Genomic DNA, 21,210 nt, shown 5'->3' with positions numbered 1-21,210 from the left:
CAGTACCTTCATGTACACGCTACTCATTACTTATTGGGTTCACGGTTTCCCTATCGGTAGGTGCTGTTTGTTTTTCCGGGAGTAAAATGACTGCAGTCTGCGAACCACATCTGCAGACATGTGAAGAAGAAGATGTAGACCAAACCTTTGTAGTCTGTAAGAAGAAGACTATTTGTTTTTTAATGCATGTAGACTGCTAAAATAATTGGTGGTGGTGTACGAACTGTGATAGTGGGTGGTGGTGGTGGATGGTGATAGTGGTAGTGGACGGTGGTGGTGGTGAACGATTGGTGGTAGACGATGGTGGTAGGTGGTGGTAGTGGTAGTGGACGATGGTGGTGGTGGTAATGGATGATGGTGGTGGTCGACGATGGGTGGTGGGTGGTGGTGGACGGTGGTGGTGGGTGGTGTTAGACAGTGGATGTGAAGAAGCTTGAAAAAGTTGGATATTAGCTTATTTGGCCATAAAAGCACTTTTCAGGTCTTTTTAAAAAAAAACAAACTGTCTTCAGAAGCTTATGTCTGCGCACCCGCAAACATAAGCCCATTGCAAAACTTTTAAACAAAAACAAACAGAACCTTATATATGTTGTAACATCTCGGATTTTTTGAAACTATATTCGTTGCGTATAACCCGACCCGGAAATATTTTGGATCACTATTATTAATCAAAAACCAAATAATTATAAATATTTAAGTTTCTAATAATTCACTTGAAGCCCTTGTACTTTAAATAGTGTTTAAATCTTATTTATATTATCAAAAGTTCATAAAAATGCTCAAAGACCAAAATACAGGGACTAAATGTGACAACGTGTGAAAATTATCCCCCATACCCTTCGGAGCGCCGCGCGACGGCTAGCCTACCTGCTGACCGCACAGCGCGGTGGCCCCACTGCACCCAATCTTGGTTCGTCTTCGTTCGTTAACTCGTTTAATGTATAAAATCGTTTATTTTAGGCATATTAGAGAGAATTAAGGACCAAGTAATCATAATATAATTAAAATACAACTCTTAATTCGTTTTCCTTTGTCCAAGATCAGATCTTTATGAATATTTTGGTGATTCTTTCCTTAAAACGTATTTACTTGCTTAAACGGGCCAAAAAGCCCATACTTAGTTCGTTTGAGCTATTCCTATATAAACACATCATAATTCCCTGCTGTAAACTTTAATCTAACCCAAAAGGACATCCTCCAGCCATCCCTTACCTCTGTTCATCCTCCAACCCTTCGGTTTTTGCATATTCGTTAAAGATTCAAGACTTGTTCGTTGACTTTGCAAACTCAAGGACCTTTGACTTACGTTTCTCATAAATCCTTTCACTTTTCGGGTAAGTTGTAAACTGTAAAATCGTTTCATAAATATTCCCTAGTCAATAACCTTCAATCAATTTTGGTGGTTGAATGGTGTTGACTGGTCAATTGCTTTAAAACCCGTTAAAGGGCAAAACAGTCAACAAGTTTGACTTTGCGTTTTCTCATGCTTCTGGTTGGATTCAACGTTCGGTCCAGAAGAATTTTATTCTCGTAACGTGAATTTAAGGCTACTGCCCAAAACCCGACTTCCGACTCGCTTTTTGGATTGTGGTCAGTACCAGCTCGCTTAAACGTTTAATTCAACATAACTAGAGTTCTACTCATCCGTTTGGATTGATTCCAGCGGAATTAAGTTCGTTTTTATTTATAGTTTCATATCACAAAGTTTCAGGTTCTAATCAATTATCTCGTTTGACGCGTATTGGACGACTCGCTTATCCGTTGACTCGTTTATTCTTAATTATACTTACTTGCCTTTAATCTAAGGTGAGTTTTATCATTCCCCTATTTTACTCAATTTTCACAAATGTTTTGGGGATATATGCGTATATCATACTATACATACATATCTATATATACATACATATCAAAAATAGCAAACGTGTAATTGTGTGTGATTAATCAAATCTACTTTTTATGTGCTTACTTGTTTATGTGCGCATTCGTTCTCGGAGAGGTCCCGGATATCCCCATGTATTGGGTTCTCATCTATTGACCACCGCCCGATTCGCTTGGCAACGGTCTTATTCTTATTTGCTTATGGTTGATTTACCAGCGCCCGATTCGCTTGGCAATTGTTTAGTTGACAACTTATTTGCTTATGGTTTGATTTCATTACCGCATTTATTACGTTTTGCTTATTTATCATATTAACATTATTTTGGTGTCAAAACTTGGTGGTAAACTCACTCAACATATTTGTTGACAAAAACTCCATTTTCTACGCATATGCAGGTTGCTTGAAGTTGAAGTATGGACGCTTAGAAAGACCTTAGGGTTATATTGAAGACAAATTTGAGTTTAAATGATTGTATATATTTATTTGAATTATATTATTGTATTTGAATATTGTGTGCGTATTTGAAATAAATAATTAAATAGATATTGTCACATTTATATTATGATAGTATCTTCGAGCTGGGAGCAATCGGATCACGCCCCGGCATTTCCGCCTTAGGTTTAGGTGTGACATATGTGATCACGTCTTATCCGTTGGGATTTTCATTACCTGACACTCAGTTGTAAACCCATCCAAAAAAACCGACTTAATTAAAATATTAAGTATTCAACTATACTTCTAATAGCTTTATCGATAATAACTCAATGTTTATTAACAATTTAAAAATTACTATCGTTACGTTTTGGATTATATAACATATTAGTATATTTGATTTGTTGATGCAGATAATGGGAATGAGAACAACTTCAGGCGAAAATCACTGATACAATTCCCGTCTCCAACTTATATACAAATTTATAATTAACTAGATTTTATCTCCCGTATTCCGGGGTTTGTTTTACATTATTCGTTTTTAATATTTATATATTTAGATTTAGATTTTTATTTTATTTATTGTAACAAAGTTAATAATTAATATACTTGAGGTTTGACGATGAAATGGTTTTACAAATAAATGATATGTTATAATCTGGTTTAAAAGCTATCTGGGTTTGCTGATACCATTACCCGTTTATTTTCTTTATTATAAAATTTTCTGTTAATTATAAATAATATCTTTTTTTTTAAATAAAATAGGATATTAATTTTTAGTGTATTCCTATTTTATAGGATTTTTATATCAAATATTTGATGAGATTATTTTTTAATATAATAGGATGTTATAACCCGTTTAAGAGTTATTTGGGTTTGGTGAGACCTTTACCCGTGAATTGGGTCAAATGCGTGAGAAACTTTCATTTACAAATAAAGTTAGCTGATGGCTTGAGATAATGGTTGTTTTACATTTTCGTTTTTTAATATTTATTTTTTGGATTTTAATTTTCTTTATTGTAAGAAAGTTAATAATATACTTAGGGTTTGATGATAAAAGGCTTTCATAAATAACTGATATGTTATAACCCGTTTAAAAACTATCTGGATTTGGTGACCCATGACCCGCTTATGTTTTTTACTATAAAATTGTTTATTAATTATAAATAATATATTTTTCTTTTTAAATTGGATATTAAATTTTAGTATATTCCTAATTTGTAGGATTTTCATATCAAATAATTGGTATGATTAGTTTTTAATTTAATTAATTTGGGTTAAAACAATGAGAGACCTCCATTAAAAGATCAAGAATTTTGGTGGCTTCCATAAAAGGGGGAGCGACCACATCACGACACATAGAATTTTTGGGTTTTCGTTTATATATATTATAGATATCGTACCCAGTCTCGCACCATCCTATTACCAACCGCATTTTTATGTGTTAGGACGTTTATCTCAATCCTTTCTGCTTCAACTCAAAACAAAAGAAGTTACAAAAACATTAAAACAAGAAATTAATCAGAAATTTGTTGTCTTTATTAAATCTTTCAGTTTATTCCTTTGACCCGTTAAGAACAAGGCGGGTCATAAACGGTTAATAATGATCAATGCATATAACACTTTCTAGAGTTTGATTAATATAAGTAATAAAACAAGTAATCTAACCCAATATCCTTAAGTATATAGGGCCATAGGGGAGTACATATTTAGTTTTAAGGCAAACTAATCGACATATTGTATGATGTGATATCGAGATGTTATACGACTGGTATGATATACGATATATACTATCATTAATCGACACTCCCATTTGAGAGAGACATTGCCAACTTGCAAATCAAAATGTCTTAGCCCAAGTTTTCAAACAATAATGGGCATTTAAGTTTACATCGGACTTGTTATCTCACTTTCTTACCTTAATTTTGTCTTACTTGTATTGTAAGATAATTAAAACACAAATCTGTCCCTCATTTAAGTTAGAAAATAGACGAAGTTAACGGTTTGAACAAAAATCGCAAGACTCGTGAAACCTGAAGGTTTCATATGCAAAATAGAACTTGCTAAATAAACATGGCGAAAGTGACCAAACCTTATGGACGATTTTAGCAGTTTACTCGTATATATTAGAACAAGACGCACGTACACTTAATGTATCAAAATAATGCATGAACCCCACTTTGTTATTTTGTAGCTTTCTTTCATAAAAATTTGGTAGCTAATCATGTCACTAAACTTAATAATATGTTAACCATGCTGTGTTAATTTGTACCTTTTCATTCAAAAAGTGTATTATTAGGTTATGAAATTAAATGCCTTTTCTTTGGCTGCGTTTTAAAGTTGAAAATCAAACACTTTTAAATGCAATAAAACATATTTTAATCAAAATAAAAAAGAATCAACAAATACTGGTATTGGTTCTGGTAATACCGATACCGGTACCAGCAATCGTATAACTTATAAAAAAAGTTAAAACACGGCTGCAAAACCCATTAAAAGAAATACCCGTTGTGTTACTAATGTTATGCGGTTGGAATCGGCTCGATTTGTCACGATACTAGCATGGTATCGACACCTATAGTACCAAAGAATACGTTATTTTGATTACAACGTTATTTTCAACATTATTTATACTGTAATTTCGAGAGTAAAAATTTATGCACCACTTTTATAAAAAAAAATTAGTATTTATATAAATGAATTGTTTAAAGAAGTATATTAGCGATAGTACAATGAAAATGAAACTAAAAAACCAATAGAGTGAATTGCGGTTTTCGTCTCTTTAGTTTGTTTAAACCTGTGGTTTTAGTTCAATAGTTTTAAATTTACGATTTCCGTTCATGTGGTTTCATTTTACTTGCAATTAAACCTAAATTCACTAATCCTGTTAAATCTGGTCGTTAAACCCATCAGCGTATCCTTCATGTGAGAGACAGTTTTATCCTTTTTCTCCTCAAATAAACCTCAATCCTAATTTGCAAGCACCCTCACGTGAGAGGTTGAGGTGTATTTTTTTTGGGGGGGGGGGGGGGGATGGGGACGAAACTGCCCCTCACGTGAAAGGCACGTTGATGGGTTTAACAATCAAACTTAACGGGTTAGTGAATTCCGGTTTAATTGCAAGTGAAATGAAACCACGGGGACGGAAATCGCAAATTTGAAACTATTGGACTAAACCGCAGATTTAGACAAACCACAATGGACGAAAACCGCAGTTTACTCAAAACAATATAATCAATTTTCATATAATCCAAGCACTTTACCATATAGTATAGCGCTGGTGGAAAATATTGATTTTTACTAGCTTTGAACACAAATAACTATGTATAGTTATTGTTTACTAGCTTTGCATTCTATTATGTGAGAGTCGTAATGAATCAAAATGTGTAATAAACGTAAGGGTGAATACTGAATAAGATATTGATGTTCAATTTTGTGTTTAAAATTACGAAAATGTGTGGGAAGTTACATAGAAGGTGGATAGAGCCTTATTGTGGTGTATATTTGGGAGAATTAAATGGATATTGTTTTCTTAGATATAAAAAATAATCATAGTGTTTTTTAAAGGAGCGAAACGCCGACGACATGTTCCGTGCGTGTAATGTGTCGCTTTGATGACGAACCAGTTGTTTTTGCTACCGAGTAGACGAGTAGTTCTCACTAATGATGCGGGTTGCTATTAGCAAGTTTTGACTACACATTCCCACTTATGACATCCATTACTACACTAAGCAGTTGAAATAGAAAGGTGGCTATTTTCAATCAGAATCATTATATCAAATAAATTGCATTTAAGACATTTAATATAATTTATTTTCCCTTTAACTCTAACTAAATAATCTTTTTTTATTTATATTTGGTTTTGAAGTGTGTGTGAGTCAGTGTTCAGTTGGTGATCCAAATAGCCTTAAAAAATAAAGCTAATCAAACAACTCTTTATTAAGAGGAATTACAAATTTGTCACTATGAAATTTTTTATCACTTCGTATCATTTGCACGTTAAAAAGTTATATATATTTGATTGTAAATATGTATTATTTTAAGGTATATTGATTTTTATTAATCCTAAATATTGTCTTTTGTCATTGCCGGTCCCAAGTAATGAATTGGCTACTGAAGTATTTGTTCATAATGGTCTGCGACTAACAGAATCCTAACACTGTTAGTTTCAGGTTGCCGGAAAAACATTTTTGGCCTGAAAAGTCAAATTTGTTGCCGGAAAACACCACCTGAACACCGCAACCACCACCAATTGACTCACCGCCAACCAACTACCACCACTTGAGCACCATCAACCATTTTCGACAATGGTTCTAGGGTTTTTGGAGATCTCAATAATTGGGGCTTTTACTACAAAAAGGTTCTTAAAGGTCCGATACAAAGTTATTAAGATGTTTGGGACGAAAATGTTGAGTTTCCGGGAAAAAAATTGAGTTTTCCGGCCAAAAACGTTTTTCTGAAGACCTGAAACTAACGACGTTAGGATTTTGTTAGTCGCGGACTGTTAGGAATGAGTATGTTAAAAGTTGGGACCGTCATCAGCCAATTCATTAGCTGAGACCAATAGTGACTAAAAAACAATAGTTGGGATTAATAAAAACCAATATACCTTATTTTAAAAAATGAGTTTGAAATCTGATTTGGTATATGACGTGACACATTTTAAATTTTTTTGTTTTTAGCCTTGTAGATTGGTCTCATAAAATTGCTTTTACTTCATTTGTCTTAACACATATGTCAAAAATATAAATCCAAAAGCATAATCCACTTTGATATATACAAATAGTACAAAACAAATTAGTAGGACATTCACAATCCCATTTACCACAAGCCATTTTCATTTAACAAAACATACCATATTTTTGGTACACTTTGTTTATGACATGACAAATGTAACATTAAAATTGACAAATATGAACCTTAACATATCAAACTTATGTGCATCTTCATAGTCCGGCTGTGTACGGCAATCCAGTCCCCGGAATCCATGAACCACCATCCAAGAAATCGCCAACCGTAAACTTCATTGCATCGCTCGCACTTGTGATAACATGATACCCCGGCCACTTCACTCGGCCACTGGTGTCCGCACCAGGCCCAGTGTTCATATATTCACCATAGTATAATGTACTTAGAGCAAAACTACCACTCCACGGGGTCCACCCGGCCGAGTTGATTAAACTATCAAGCGAACACTTCATGTACACGGTCCTCGAGTACTTCTGCCACGGCCGGCCTAGATAGGTCTTGGCCGAGCCTCCCGAGCCTTTCAAATCCGAAGCAGCCGAGACACCCGAGTTGTGTATTATGATGCCTGTATTTTCGTTCGGGTCAGTTCGGGCTTGAGCCGTGATCACGTTCCACGGACTACCTTTTCGCACGTATATGTTGCAACTTTGGAGAACCGCGGCTGCGTTACCAAATATAAAATCTAGCGTCCCGTATACTTGACAGTTGCGGTATAATTGGCGTCCGGAGTATACATATAATGTGTCTTGGTAGCCTTTAAAAGTGCACCCGAACACGACTGACATATCTGACCCAGACCGAAAGGCCACGGCTTGGTGCTTTCCGGGTCCAGCCGTGTTCTCAAACGTCATGTCTCTAGCGATGAACCCGGATCCGGACACCCCTAATTAATGTAACATATAAATTAGCCACATAACATTTTTGAAACATTCATCTAATACAAAAACCTTATATTATATTCAAGTTGTGAACCCTTATACATTTTATACAACTTGTTAAACAGTCTGTCAACCAGTTTAACATGTTTAGATAAATTGGCTACATGGGTCGTGTTAGGGTTGATGTATCTGACACAAACAAAATATGGATCGTCTTAAATATACTTCAAAGAAAAGAAAATCAATTACAATTAGTGTTTAATATGTTTTTCCAATTTTGTGTTTATGTTTATTATACATGGTCTTATCTGGTCTTCTTTAAACACATTAACGTCACCTATTAAATGACAAGCTAGACATATTAGACATGTATGAGAATGACATTTAGTTCAAAAATAGGCCTAAAGTTAAATTTCTTAAATTGGTTAAAAAAAAAATAGATGACAACTTAACTCACCAAAGGTTGCGGACCCGTAAGTTGTCGAACCATCGTCGTTGTTTTTATTGCTCGTAACGATTGTAGCACCTGCACCATCTCCAACAAACATCAAGTTACGCACCGATCTCTTGATGTTTACATTCTCCTTGTACACACCCGCTTTCACGTATATGACAAACCTAGAGGTTCCTTTCCTATGATTGGACAGGGCTTCAACGGCCTCAGATATAGTCTTGTAGCTCCCTGACCCATCTTGTGCCACCACAAGATCGGCTGAGGGGCCCGAGGCCGTTGCAAGAAGCTTTCTGTCACTTTTAGACAACCATTTTGGAAAATTATTTGTTTCCATAAGTCTTCTCCCTTTAAGATTTTTAGAATTTGTAAGTAATGGATTTAAGGCTTTGTTTATAGCAAGAGAGTTGCTAAGGCGCTTTGAAAAGCCACTTAAAGAAGGTTCAAAAGTTTGAAAATGAGAAGACAAGTTAAAGTCATGAAAACCATTTTGGCATGTTGCATAATTGGTAGAGGCTGAACTAAGCCATGTTTGGATATCATGTATGTTGGTGGAGCCCAGCGAACGGTTTATTTGATAAACTGTGTCGTCATATAGTTCCAAACAGTCAGCCCAAGCTGACTTAGCTCGTGGCTCAAAAGAGCTCAAGTCCATAGCCATAACAAGCTTATGGGCATGTTCGGCTTGAGCCAAAGTGGACATGAGGGTTGCTTTGCGAACCTCTAAAGGGGTTTCTATACTAGTCCTTCCAATCATATAAGTGCACATTTCAGGATAAGGGGCGTGACCGCAAACCGATAACATGGTAGTAGGATTGGCACCATGAACAACAACAACAACAAACGGAGTGAACATGGTTACAAGAATATGAAGAAAGGTGATAAGTTTAGCCATATTATGGTAGCTAATAAACATATTATCAAGAAAGGTTTTTGTACTTTTGTTATATGAAAATGAGAGAGAGCCTGTTCCTTTATATAGGCTTTATATTCACACATCAATGCCATGGGCTATGAAGCCTTTTCTGCTTTGAATTATCTAATTATTCTTTGGTTATTTTTTTAGTTATTTTTAGAGCAAAATTACAAAGTGTCATTTTCATTAATAATTTGATAAGAAAATGCAATTTAAAAATTTTCCAATAATATTCTTTCTTAACACCCGTCCTTTTATGCAATAGTTACATTCTTCGCCACCTTTCAAAAACTAGCGTGGAAGATCTATGCGTTGCATAAGAAACTCGTGCTGCTATGACAGGGCCAACAATTCAATGAATCTGATGTACAGTGTTGCAAAAATCCCGACTAGCCCCGATTAATCGCTAGTCCCCACTTCATTGATTAATTTTGGGCTAATTGGCAAATTAATCGGTCAATGGTCAAATCCAGCCAAAATCAAGATTAATCAGACTTAATCGGCTTTTTCTGGTGCGGTTTCTGGTCGAAATTGACTGTTTTCGGCGAGGATCCGGCCAAAATCAGCGGTTTTCGGCGAGATTCCAGCCAATATCATCGATTTCCAGCGAGATTGCAGCCAATTTCTAACCAAAATGTGTTTGTGTATGCATTAACTGAAATTATGCATTAAAGTCCAATTCGATTAAATTAATCTCGATTAATTGTTAGAGCATCTCCACCGGTGTTTGCGTGGAGGTTTTTGTTGACATGGAATGGTGCAAACAAAAGTTTACGGGTGAAGACAAACGTTTGTGGAGGTGTTTGTTTGTATTCTCAAACGTTTGAAATGTGGGTTTGTGGTGGCCCCACCACAACCACTACACACAAATCATATATATATATATATATATATATATATATATATAGGGGAGGGATATTTTGAGAACCATGTTGAGTTTTAAGAACTTAAGAACTCAATTCCATGCCACACATTTAATTAAATGGATTGGAATATGTGGTTGAGATTAAATCTGGCAAAAAAGTCAACTTAGGAGAGATAATAAATATGTAAATGGTTACACTAACTTTTACGTCCGTTACACATGTGTAAAAAGTCGACTCGGTGCGTAAAAAATTCTGTAATTTTTTTACGTATATGTAACTTAAATATATTACGCATGTGTAAAAAAAATTCGAAAAAAAAATCGTTACACTGAGTTCTTTCGAATTCTTAAAACTCAAAGGGTTATATATCTATCTATATAATTGCCTACCATAAAATCCTACTTGTCGTCCTCACGTCGCTCCCCCCACCCTCTCGTGCCGCTAGATTGCTCCATCTTAAAATGATGGCCGACATCAAATAACCCTTTCCTTCTTACCATCCTAAAACCTAATGTCGCTACCCTCCTTTCTGAAACCACAAACTCTCCCTACCCGACCATCCTCAACACCCGCTTCAAGGTCATCACATGGTACAACAATGGATTCCAATACTGAAGTACCGTACACGTTTTTTGCGGTGGAATACGGTAGTCCTCCAATCTCGCACCGCTAGGGTTTATACTCTTAAATTGAACCTGAATAACATCCAACCAAATTCAGATGGCGCAAGAAGTGATCGAATCAGAGATGATCTTACCTACCCACATGCGTTTCAAGAAGATTCAAATGCATGAAAATTACCCTAAAGGCCAAGCTAGAGGAAAACATTGGAAGCATCTCAAGCACATCTTACAAGCTGAAAGTAACCAAAATTAACCCCCTGATGAACCCAGTTGTGAGTTCAATTCTTTTATTACTTTGTTTTCCGAACCCTAATTTGGGAATTTTATTTTAGGCACTTCATCAAACACCTTATAGGAATTATTTATTATTATGAAATTTGTTATATTTTTGTTTGACCTAATAGTCTCTATAATGTTGCAGATGTAATTTGAATACCCCCGGAAGCAGATTTGTTGTTTGCGATACCCAGCATTATGGATTTTAAAGATTCTAAAAAGTCAACCAACAAATATTTATCGTTTTCTAATGTTTGCTATGTTTTGGCAGGGTCAGTGGTCTAAGCTACCTGCAATTATGCAACCTCAACAGTTTCAACACTTTTAACAGTTTCAAACTTTCCAAACAAAGGTATGATGTTTGATAAATGTAATTTGATAGTAGTATGTGTGTTCAAATATTAAAGTTAAATGTTATATGAATGTATAAATTATGTTATGTTTTTAGTTTGAGTTAAACTTTAGTTTGTTTGTCTTATTTACATTTGTATGTTGTTATTATTATGATTAGTTGTTTAATTGCTCATTTAAAATGAGTAGGTCGATTGGCAGATCTAGCTTGCAGATAAAAGTTATATATATTTAAATCCTATTTTTTGGATTTGAATATAAATTCAATTTTTAAAACTTATATACGATAACTATTTTGATCTAAATTTATGTATTGTATATTGTATATAATTATATCTCTTTGTCTATATAAACAAAAACATTTATTCATTCATCTATCTTCATTCATTCAAAGCATCTGGATCTAATCTTCATTGGAGGTACGTTTGCTTTTGACCCGTCAAGTTTATTTGAATGTTAATCGGTTACTCCCACCAATAAAATGTTGGTGCAGTTGACCAGGAAACCCCAGGTCATAAAAGTTATTTGCTTCCACTTTAATGTTACACAAAACTTAAAAGCTTGAGTTTCCAACAAATTATTTGGTTTTGGTTTAATGTTAGACAAAACTTAAAAGCTTGAGTTTCCAACTTGAGTTAAAGGATTGATGTAGTAACTTCTGAAGCTAGGTAATGATCATGTTCAGATTTTTGAATATTTGAGAATTGGAAGTTGCAGCTTGAATCATAAGTCAAAATAACACTTGATGCTAAAAATTAAATAAATGCTATTATTTCTACTTTCACAATGTACATCATCTTCTTTTTCATTGCTTAGGGTAATATAGACATATGGACTAATGCTCAATTCTTTTGTTGTTTACAATGTACTAACAAATTAATTTACACTTTGATTACTTGGATGACCTGTTTTGACCAATTCCAAATTAAACCGGTATGTTTTTTTGGATCACTTATTTTGACCTATGCATAATCAAAAACAGAATCCGTTCATCCAAATTATTGTTTGAAACTAATAAGAATTGTTTCTCTTATGAAAGAGTATGTGTCGCTATATGGTAGAGACCTGACTTTAGAGAATGGTTTATCGGTTACCCGTACTGCACTTGTCATATATCTAGACCAAATATGGATGCTTGATGGTTGGGTTTTAGCTGTTTGGATCGGTTTTCTCTTTAAAATCAGCATAAAATCATTTGCTTTCAAGTTTTACAATTATTTTATGTTTATATAGGATGATGGATACCAAAAACTTGAAGATGCTGAATGATTTAAGTGATGCTAATGACAAATCAGTTTTGTTAGTAAGGGTTGTAAGGAAGTGGATAAACCATATACTTGACAGACCTCTAGCCATTATTTCCATGGATTTAATCCTAGAAGACAAAGAGGTTACACATGATTTTAATTAGATTTATACTTGACATTTTCTGCTAAAATGTGTCTTTTATGGTTTCAGGGAAATAGAGTTCATGCTTCAATATTGAAGAAGTTTATAAGCTGTTTTGATAAAAAGATAAATGAGTACAACTGCTATGAAATCTCAAAAGCAAGTTTTGCAAGTTATTCTAATAATTTCAAGTATGTGGAAAACACTCACAAAGTAATTTTCTCAAAAAATACTGATGTAAAGTTATGTGATAAATTTGGTGGAAGTTTTCATGCATTCAACTTTACAACTATTGATGATCTACTTTGTGGAAAAATCCCCGCCAATAAATGCATTGGTTTGTACATTTACATATTACTTTTTACTGTTATATTTATATTTAGCATCAAAATTGTGTTGATAGTAATATTCTATATTATCTTTTTTAATATTGAATACAGATGTTATTGGAATTATTAAAGATGATGTCTTTGTTCAAGATATCACAAAGAAAAGCGGAAAACCTGCAAAAAAGTTACCAATCGACTTACATGGAAGCAAGTAAGGGTTTTAATTAAAAAAATTATATGCTGACCATTTGTTATTAAAAGTTTTTATAATTTCTTTCAGTGGCAGCAAAATCGGCATGACTTTATGGGATTCATATGCGGTAAATGTTCGGTCTTACATCGAAAACAATCCAAAAGAGGCTCCTGTGGTTGTTATTTTACAATTTGCTACATACAAACCTTATAACGGTTAGCTAACAAAACCAGTTTTAGATTATTAATGCTTCTATTTATGTTGAACTAACTTAGTAGAACTTAGATAAAATGTTTTTATTTTTTTTTTCAGGAGCACCTGGTATCTCTAATGCACTTGGCATTACAAAGTTAATCATCAATGAAGAATTACCTGAAATTGTGGAGTTCAAAAAACGGTTAACATTTATATTTTATTTTAGAATAATATACATATTTTTAAACAAATCTTCTTTGTTTTATACCTAATAGTTTAATCTTTTTTCATAGTTTGCTTCAAATGATTGGTTCTGAAACATCTTCAAGCAGTTTTCTATCTCCACTAAGTATCCGTGATCCTTATGTTGAAGAGTTTGTTAATGATACAGACTTCGGTAATGTTGGAGAGGTTGAAGATATCGAAACGGTAACCTTTTCTTATGTTTTTATTTGTTAATGTAATTTGAAAATTATTAAAAATATGACTTTTGTTTATTTTTCCAGCCAAAGAAAGTAGTTATTTGTGGAAGCATAACTCCATCATCTAACTACAATAGTTGGTACTATGTTGGATGTAAAATATGTACTACCCAACTTAATGAAGAACACAAGGTAAGTAATCAAGGAGAAATTGTTGGGGAAAAATCAATGAATCGGTTTAAAGGAAAGTATAAATGCGTAAGTAACAAATGCAACGGCGCTGTTGTCGATGCAGTTGCAAGGTTCGTAAAAAATAACTTTTATTAATACATATATATATATATATATATATTATTGTTTATATTGTTTATAAAAATATTATTCATCATCAACATATAGGTACCGAATTCCTTTTGATGTTCAAGACTCAACTGGATCGTTGGCGTTAACTTTATGGGAAACACAAGCTGTTCCGATCTTCAAAATTACCGCTATGGAACTTTTTAAGAAGTTGGTAGAGGTAAATATTATTATACAAGCTTTAGAAATATTATTTAAATATATGACTCAGTTTTTACAATTAAACTATAATGACGCATTCTTAACAAACGAATATTTTTTTTAATTTCCGTGAAGAGTGGTGATGATACTGATATAATTCCTAAAGAGATAGAAAGTATTGAGGATCAAATTTATGCTTTGAAGAACAACATTCAACAATACAACCTAGATAATGAAAGATCTTCTTACAATATTTTTAGACTTACAAAAGATCCTAAGATAATAAACAAGCTACAAGAAAAACATGGGCTGACTCTGGTAAGATATGTATCATTATCATTATTATTATTATTATTATTATTATTATATTTACTTGCATTTTATATTTAATTATTTTACTTTTTATTTCGTATGAGCAGCCTTCATATTCAAATGACGAGTCTGTTGAATTTCCTGCTGCAAATCTATCTGAAAAGGTAATTCATTTGAACAATTACTATAGGATAAAATCATAATAATTCAGGTTCTTTGTTCTAGAGTATTTTGGCTGATTGATAATGCATAGATTTCTATCCCTCATTGCCTATATGTTATTCATTCAATTTAGAACAATTAAGCTCTGTACTTGAGTGTGAAATATAGGAATTTAGAACTCAGAATCAGTACTTTTCACATCTTTGTTTTTGTTAAATCTTTCAAATTTTCAGCTTTTAATGTAAGCGTAAGTTTTGTTAAACTTAATTTTCCAGGATTCTACTAATGTTGTGGATGATAATGACACATTTTTGTGCAAAGTACCTCAAAGAGTTCAGCTATAAACAAACACAAGAAGAATACTGAAGCTTTCAAAAGGAAAATTCAAGATGTTTATGAAGTTGATAACCCACCGCTGCAACCTATTACAAAAGCCAAAAGATCTTCAAAAGCTATAATTCAAGATTATTCTGGCAAGAACAAACTCTTAAAACCCCAAAAAGAGAGAAATAAATAATAATCTCCATGTTTTTACAAAACAATTTTTCATTTTATTGCTTTTGGTTTGGTTATTTGGAACTTGATAAAGTATTTGACATTCTCATTTTTCTTTAATGACGAATTTGTTTACTAATGAATCAAATGGTTTAATGAGTTCTATATGTCATATATACTTTTATATTTACATTGGTGATTGACACACATTATTTTAGGTCATTCAATAAAGAAGGCTATTTCAAAAACCAATCGTTCTCTAAGGAAATTATTGTTGAATGCAAAAAGAGGAAAACTTAGTTACTCCCAAGCCACAAAAGTATATCGTATGAGACGGAAAATTATTTTGGATGCTAAGAGAGGAAAACAGATTTGCTTATCCAATATGGCATCATCATCAAATTTAACTCATTCAAACATACTTAACTCTGTGTCTAAACAGAATCGTATGAGTAGGAGAGCAAAGATGGATTATAATAGAACAAGAATTCATTTTGCAGACGACGATGAAAAATATAAAGGAGTTTCTAAAGGTCCGTACAATTACATAATCTTCCTAATTTTACATATTTAGAAATTTGGTTAAAAATAATTATTAATGTTGTTGCTTATTAACTACAGATTACTTCGATCATGGAGACCAGTCAGTTGTGTGTGAGATATGCCATGCTAAACTCTGGATCGACGAGGACAAAAGAGGTCAAAGCAAGAAATCAAAAGTAAGTTTTAATTTGTGTTGTCGATATGGGCTGTTGAGTTACCACAAGTAAAAACATCAAACCCTCAGTATGAGGGTTGAAAAAGACTGGATACTAAGATTATTACATGGTTGAAAGAAATGCTTGATCGCCAAAATGTTTTAGTCAAAACTTATAGAATGGCAAGAGATTTTTGTAATGAGCAGCCTGATAAAGAACTGAAGCTACGCCTTATATGCAACAGGGAAAAAGATGGTAGAACTTATAACCTTCCTACTTCTTCAGAAGTCGCAACATTAATTGTAGGAGATATTGAGGAATCATATGAGCCACGTGATATTGTCGTAAGAAAATAGGAGAAAATCTAGAATACCTTAATGAGCTCCACCCTTCATACATGCCTCTTCAATCCCCCATAATATTTATTAATGGCGAGGATGGTTACCGAATTAAAATTAAGCATTGAGGAGTTGAAGATGATGATGGTAACAAACGACCTTATACTACAATGAGGGAATGGTTTGCATTTTTGTTTCAAGACAGAGTAGGTTCTCACCTACTTTATACTCAAGAAGACTGCTTCAACAGATAATGGTAGACGGTTATACGATGATTGAAAGCGAAAGGCTATGTTATATAAGAAGCAAACAAAAAGAACTAAGATCTGTAACATTTGAGAACCTAAAATCTCTAAAGGATAAGGGGTGTTCTGATGTCTCAAAGGTTGGGCAACGTATCATATTACCTTCTTCATTTACAGGAGGAGCTCGGTATATGATGCAAAACTATCTGGATGCTATGACACTTTGCAAATGGTATAGATATCCTGATTTCTTTATCACAGTTACATGCAATCCAAAATGGCCTGAGGTGTAAAGATTCCTTAAAGACACGTCTCTAAACGCAGATGATAGACCAGACATATTATGCAGGCTGTTTAAAATAAAACTAGTCTCATTAATTAAAGACTTGAAAGATAATCATGTTCTTGGTAAACTTCAAGTAGGTAGGTATTCTATACATCGTAATAAGAAACAATTCAATTTATATGCTAAACTATTATTTGTATTTTTGCAGTCGTTTATATAGTGGAGTTTCAAAAACGTGGTTTACCTCATGCCCATATTTGTTATTTATGCAAAAAGAAGATAAACTTCCAAACGTAGAGCATGTTGATCCTTGTATCAGCGCAGAGATACCAGATAAAAACGAAGACCTAGAATTATACAACCTTGTGTCTAAGTTAATGATGCACGGTCCTTGCGCCCATTATAACAAACCTTGCTCATGTGTTATAGACAAAAAGTGTTCCAAAAATTTCCTCAAGAACTTTCAAGATGAAACATCAGTAGACACAGACGGCTTTCCATTATACAGAAGACGTGATAATGGCGCATTTGTTCAAAAGTCAGATATCAAGCTCGATAACCGAAGTGTTGTACCATACAACATCAAACTCTTAAAAAGATATCAGGCTCACATAAATGTTGAATGGTGTAATCAGGGTTCATCTATCAAGTATCTTTTCAAATACATAAACAAAGGGCCTGATCGAGCAACTATGTATTTCGCTAATGGTGGAGAGCATCAAATAACGTAGACCGAAACATTGATGAGATTAAAGAGTTCTATGACTGTTGATATCTGTCAGCATGCGAGGCTTCATGGCGTATTTTTGCATACGATGTACATTATAGAGTTCCAGCAGTTATGAGGCTACCTTTCCACCTTCCTGGCAAGCAACAAGTTATTTATGGTACAGACGATGACATTGAAAATGTGCTAGAAATAACAGACACCGTTTCATCTTCAATATTTGAATTATGGATGGAATGTAACAGAAATGATCATGAGGCATGTAAACTAACATACTCAGAATTCCCTACAACATTCGTCTGGCATCTAAGTCCACGTGGATGGCAACGAAGAAAATCGGGATTTAGTATTGGTAGAGTACATGCAATATCTCCTGCTCTTGGAGAAGCATATTTTTTAAGGGTACTTATAAATAGAGTGAAAGGTCCAAAGAGTTTTGAAGAAATACGTACCGTTAACGGTCAAACATACAATACTTTCAGAGATGCATGCTATACCCTTGGATTACTTGATGATGACACAGAATACATTGAGGGAATTGAAGAAGCAAGCCTTTCAGGTTCAGGTGATTACCTACGATCATTGTTTGCTACAATATTGTTTACTGATAGTCTCTCTAGACCCGAACATGTATGGAACAGTATATGGAAACTCCTCTCAGAAGACATAATCTATAAGCAACGCAAACTTTTAAAATCTCCAGGTATATGCTATGTCCTTACTAATATTAAATGTCAAATTTTAGTCTTTAATGATTAAAATTCTCATTTATTTAAACCTTCTACAGAGTTGCAACTGACTGAAGAATAGATAAAGAACATTACCTTACTTGAAATCCAGAAAATACTACAACAAAACAACACTAGCTTAACTAGGTATGAGACGATGCCTTTTCCCGATGAAGAATCCTTATCTGTTATCAATAATAGGATGATCCTTGACGAACAGTCATACGATCAAGAATTTGAAAGAAAAGAATTTCAAAAGCTCTTCTCCACAATCACCTCAGAACATAAAGCTATTTTTGACACAATAACAAAAGCTATTCACAAGAACAACGGTGGCGCCTTTTTTGTTTATGGTTATGGTGGAACAGGGAAAACATACTTATGGAAGACATTAACTTCAGCAATACGATCAGAAGGTAATATTGTTTTGAATGTTGCTTCAAGTGGAATTGCATCATTATTGCTATCCGGTGGTAGAACAGCACATTCGAGATTTCACATTCCCATTAACCTGAATGAGGACTCCTCTTGTGTAATAGAACGAGGTTCGGATGAGGCGGAGCTATTACAAAAAACAAAATTAATAATTTGGGATGAAGCCCCAATGACCCACAAACATGCATTTCAAGCTCTAGACAGATCATGCAAAGATGTGTTGCAATCTAAACTACTGTTCGGAGGAAAAGTTGTTGTGTTTGGAGGCGACTTCAGACAAATTTTGCCAGTAATTCAAAAAGGAAGCATACAACAAATAGTAAAGGCAACTCTATGTTCTTCATACTTTTGGAATGAATGTTGTGTCCTTAGATTAACAAGAAACTTAAGGTTAACAATTGGTCAACCATATCCTGATATAGAGGAAACAAAAAAGTTTGCACAATGGTTGCTAGACATCGGAGAAGGTAAAGTCGGTGGGCCTAATGACGGTACAGCAAAAATAGAGATACCAACTGATTTACTGATCGAAAAATGTAATGACCCTATCTCAAAGCTAATTCAGTTTGTGTATCCAGACATTTTAAACAACAACAAAGACCCTAATTACTTTCAACAGAGAGCATTACTTGCACCAACAAATGAGGTCGTGCATGAAATAAATGACCGCCTGATCGAAAGCTTCCATGGTGAACCAGTTGAGTACTTAAGCTCAGATTCTGTGTCGAAGTCTGAATATATAGACGGAAATGTTGATCCAACTTTATACTCTACCGAGATATTAAATGGTCTAAAAATAGCGGGACTACCAAACCATAGCCTTATACTAAAAGTGGGAGTGCCGGTTATGCTTCTAAGAAATATTGATCAAAAGAAAGGCTTATGCAATGGAACTAGGCTTCAGATTATTTCTTTAGGCGCCTGTGTCATTGAAGTGAAAATCCTTTCAAGAACTAATACTGGTGAAAGAATATCTATTCCTAGAATCACTTTAACACCTTCTGACAAGAACATAACATTCAAATTTACAAGACGACAATATCCCTTATCAGTTTGTTTCGCTATGACTATAAACAAAAGCCAAGGGCAGTCATTAAATAGGGTTGGTTTATACCTAAAGAACGATGTCTTCTCACACGGACAACTATATGTCGCCTTATCAAGAGTTACAAGCAAAAAGGGTTTGAAGATACTTATTCTAGACAAATATGGCAAACAAACTAGCAAGACAACAAATGTCGTCTTCAAAGAAATCTTTTCTTACTTGAATTCTTAATTTCATAAAATATTTGAAGTTCATACTATGATGTTATTGATTGATTTCTACAATAAACTCCATAATATTATGTACATTAGAAAAATTTTAAGTAGCCTATAGATAAGTTACTACTTTTAATTTTAATATACTTATATAGTTATATATACTCACAGTCGTTTATAAAAACAACCTAAAAGTAACCCGCGTGTTAAAAGCCAGTATATATATATATATATATATATATATATATATATATAATATATATATAATAGAGTTAGGTTCAAATAAGAAGTTTCACTTTTATAGAAAGGCTAAGAAGAATGGTATTTTGGTCAACCACTCAATTTTAAAAACCCACTCATATAGTCTCATATCCTCACCCATCTTCTACCTCAAAACCTCCACCTTCCTCCTCCCAACGCCACAACAACTGGTTCCACCACCTGTTGCCACCCAACCACCGCCGCACCCCCCTACTGCTCGCCGGAAAAAAAACACCCAACCACCGCCGCACCAACCACTTACACCCACCATCTTCACCCACCTCCATTGTCTCCAAACTGTAAATGGTAGATCTGAACATAAACTGAAATTGGGGTCGCCCGGAACGTACCTAGCTGATCGGCAGATCAACATGACCGTGTTGTGTTTTATCTTTCAAATTTATTAATCTTAGAAAACACAATTGTGTTTTAGGTGGGGTTCGAAGTCACTGTCTAAACACTGTTGAGTTTTAATTTTGTGTAAACATTCATTTTGTGTTTATTTAGTTTATCATTTTGTTTTCTTCTGGGTGATGAACAATTGTGCTTTTTTGGAAAAAGCCCAATTAGGTCCAACGCCACAATTGTGTTTTTAAAAGCTATGGCGGATAAAGTAACTATTTAGTGTGTTGTGCTGGTAAATAAAATGGATTAAAAACTCAATTAGTTCATATAATTTGTAAAACACAATATGATAAAACGAAGCAGCAGCAGCCACGACAATGATCCAAATGTAAAAACACAATGAAAAAAAATACACTATGTAAAAACATAATTTGATAAACACAATGAAATAATTCAAAAACACAATAA

At 33.9% G+C, this 21,210-nt stretch overlaps 3 protein-coding genes across 3 annotated transcripts; 2 read left to right on the top strand and 1 right to left on the bottom strand.

The window, feature by feature from the left end:
• Positions 1-7,088: 7,088 nt before the first annotated feature.
• LOC143533998 (pectinesterase-like) lies at positions 7,089-9,343 on the bottom strand. The gene is made up of 2 exons (XM_077028613.1): positions 8,396-9,343; positions 7,089-7,943 (listed from the first exon to the last, which is right to left on the bottom strand). Exons 1-2 carry the CDS (start codon positions 9,303-9,305, stop codon positions 7,258-7,260), a joined length of 1,596 nt encoding a protein of 531 aa, XP_076884728.1. The 5' UTR covers positions 9,306-9,343; the 3' UTR covers positions 7,089-7,257.
• Positions 9,344-11,268: 1,925 nt separating this feature from the next.
• Positions 11,269-13,986, top strand: LOC143534011 (uncharacterized). Its single transcript, XM_077028621.1, has 8 exons — positions 11,269-11,342; positions 12,655-12,811; positions 12,880-13,001; positions 13,077-13,147; positions 13,251-13,350; positions 13,420-13,547; positions 13,645-13,729; positions 13,821-13,986. The coding sequence occupies exons 1-8, from the start codon at positions 11,269-11,271 to the stop codon at positions 13,984-13,986; spliced, it is 903 nt and encodes a 300-aa protein (XP_076884736.1).
• A 4,612-nt stretch (positions 13,987-18,598) lies between these two features.
• On the top strand, positions 18,599-20,152 carry LOC143534010 (uncharacterized). The gene has a single exon (XM_077028620.1). The coding sequence runs from the start codon at positions 18,599-18,601 to the stop codon at positions 20,150-20,152; it is 1,554 nt and encodes a 517-aa protein (XP_076884735.1).
• Positions 20,153-21,210: the final 1,058 nt, after the last annotated feature.

The sequence above is a fragment of the Bidens hawaiensis genome, unplaced genomic scaffold (genome assembly GCF_021521415.1).
Source record: "Bidens hawaiensis isolate Kalapana, Puna unplaced genomic scaffold, B.hawaiensis_p1.1 tig00009970_1, whole genome shotgun sequence".
NCBI classification, from domain to species: Eukaryota; Viridiplantae; Streptophyta; class Magnoliopsida; order Asterales; family Asteraceae; genus Bidens; species Bidens hawaiensis.
This window is presented reverse-complemented; position numbering and strand designations above follow the sequence as displayed.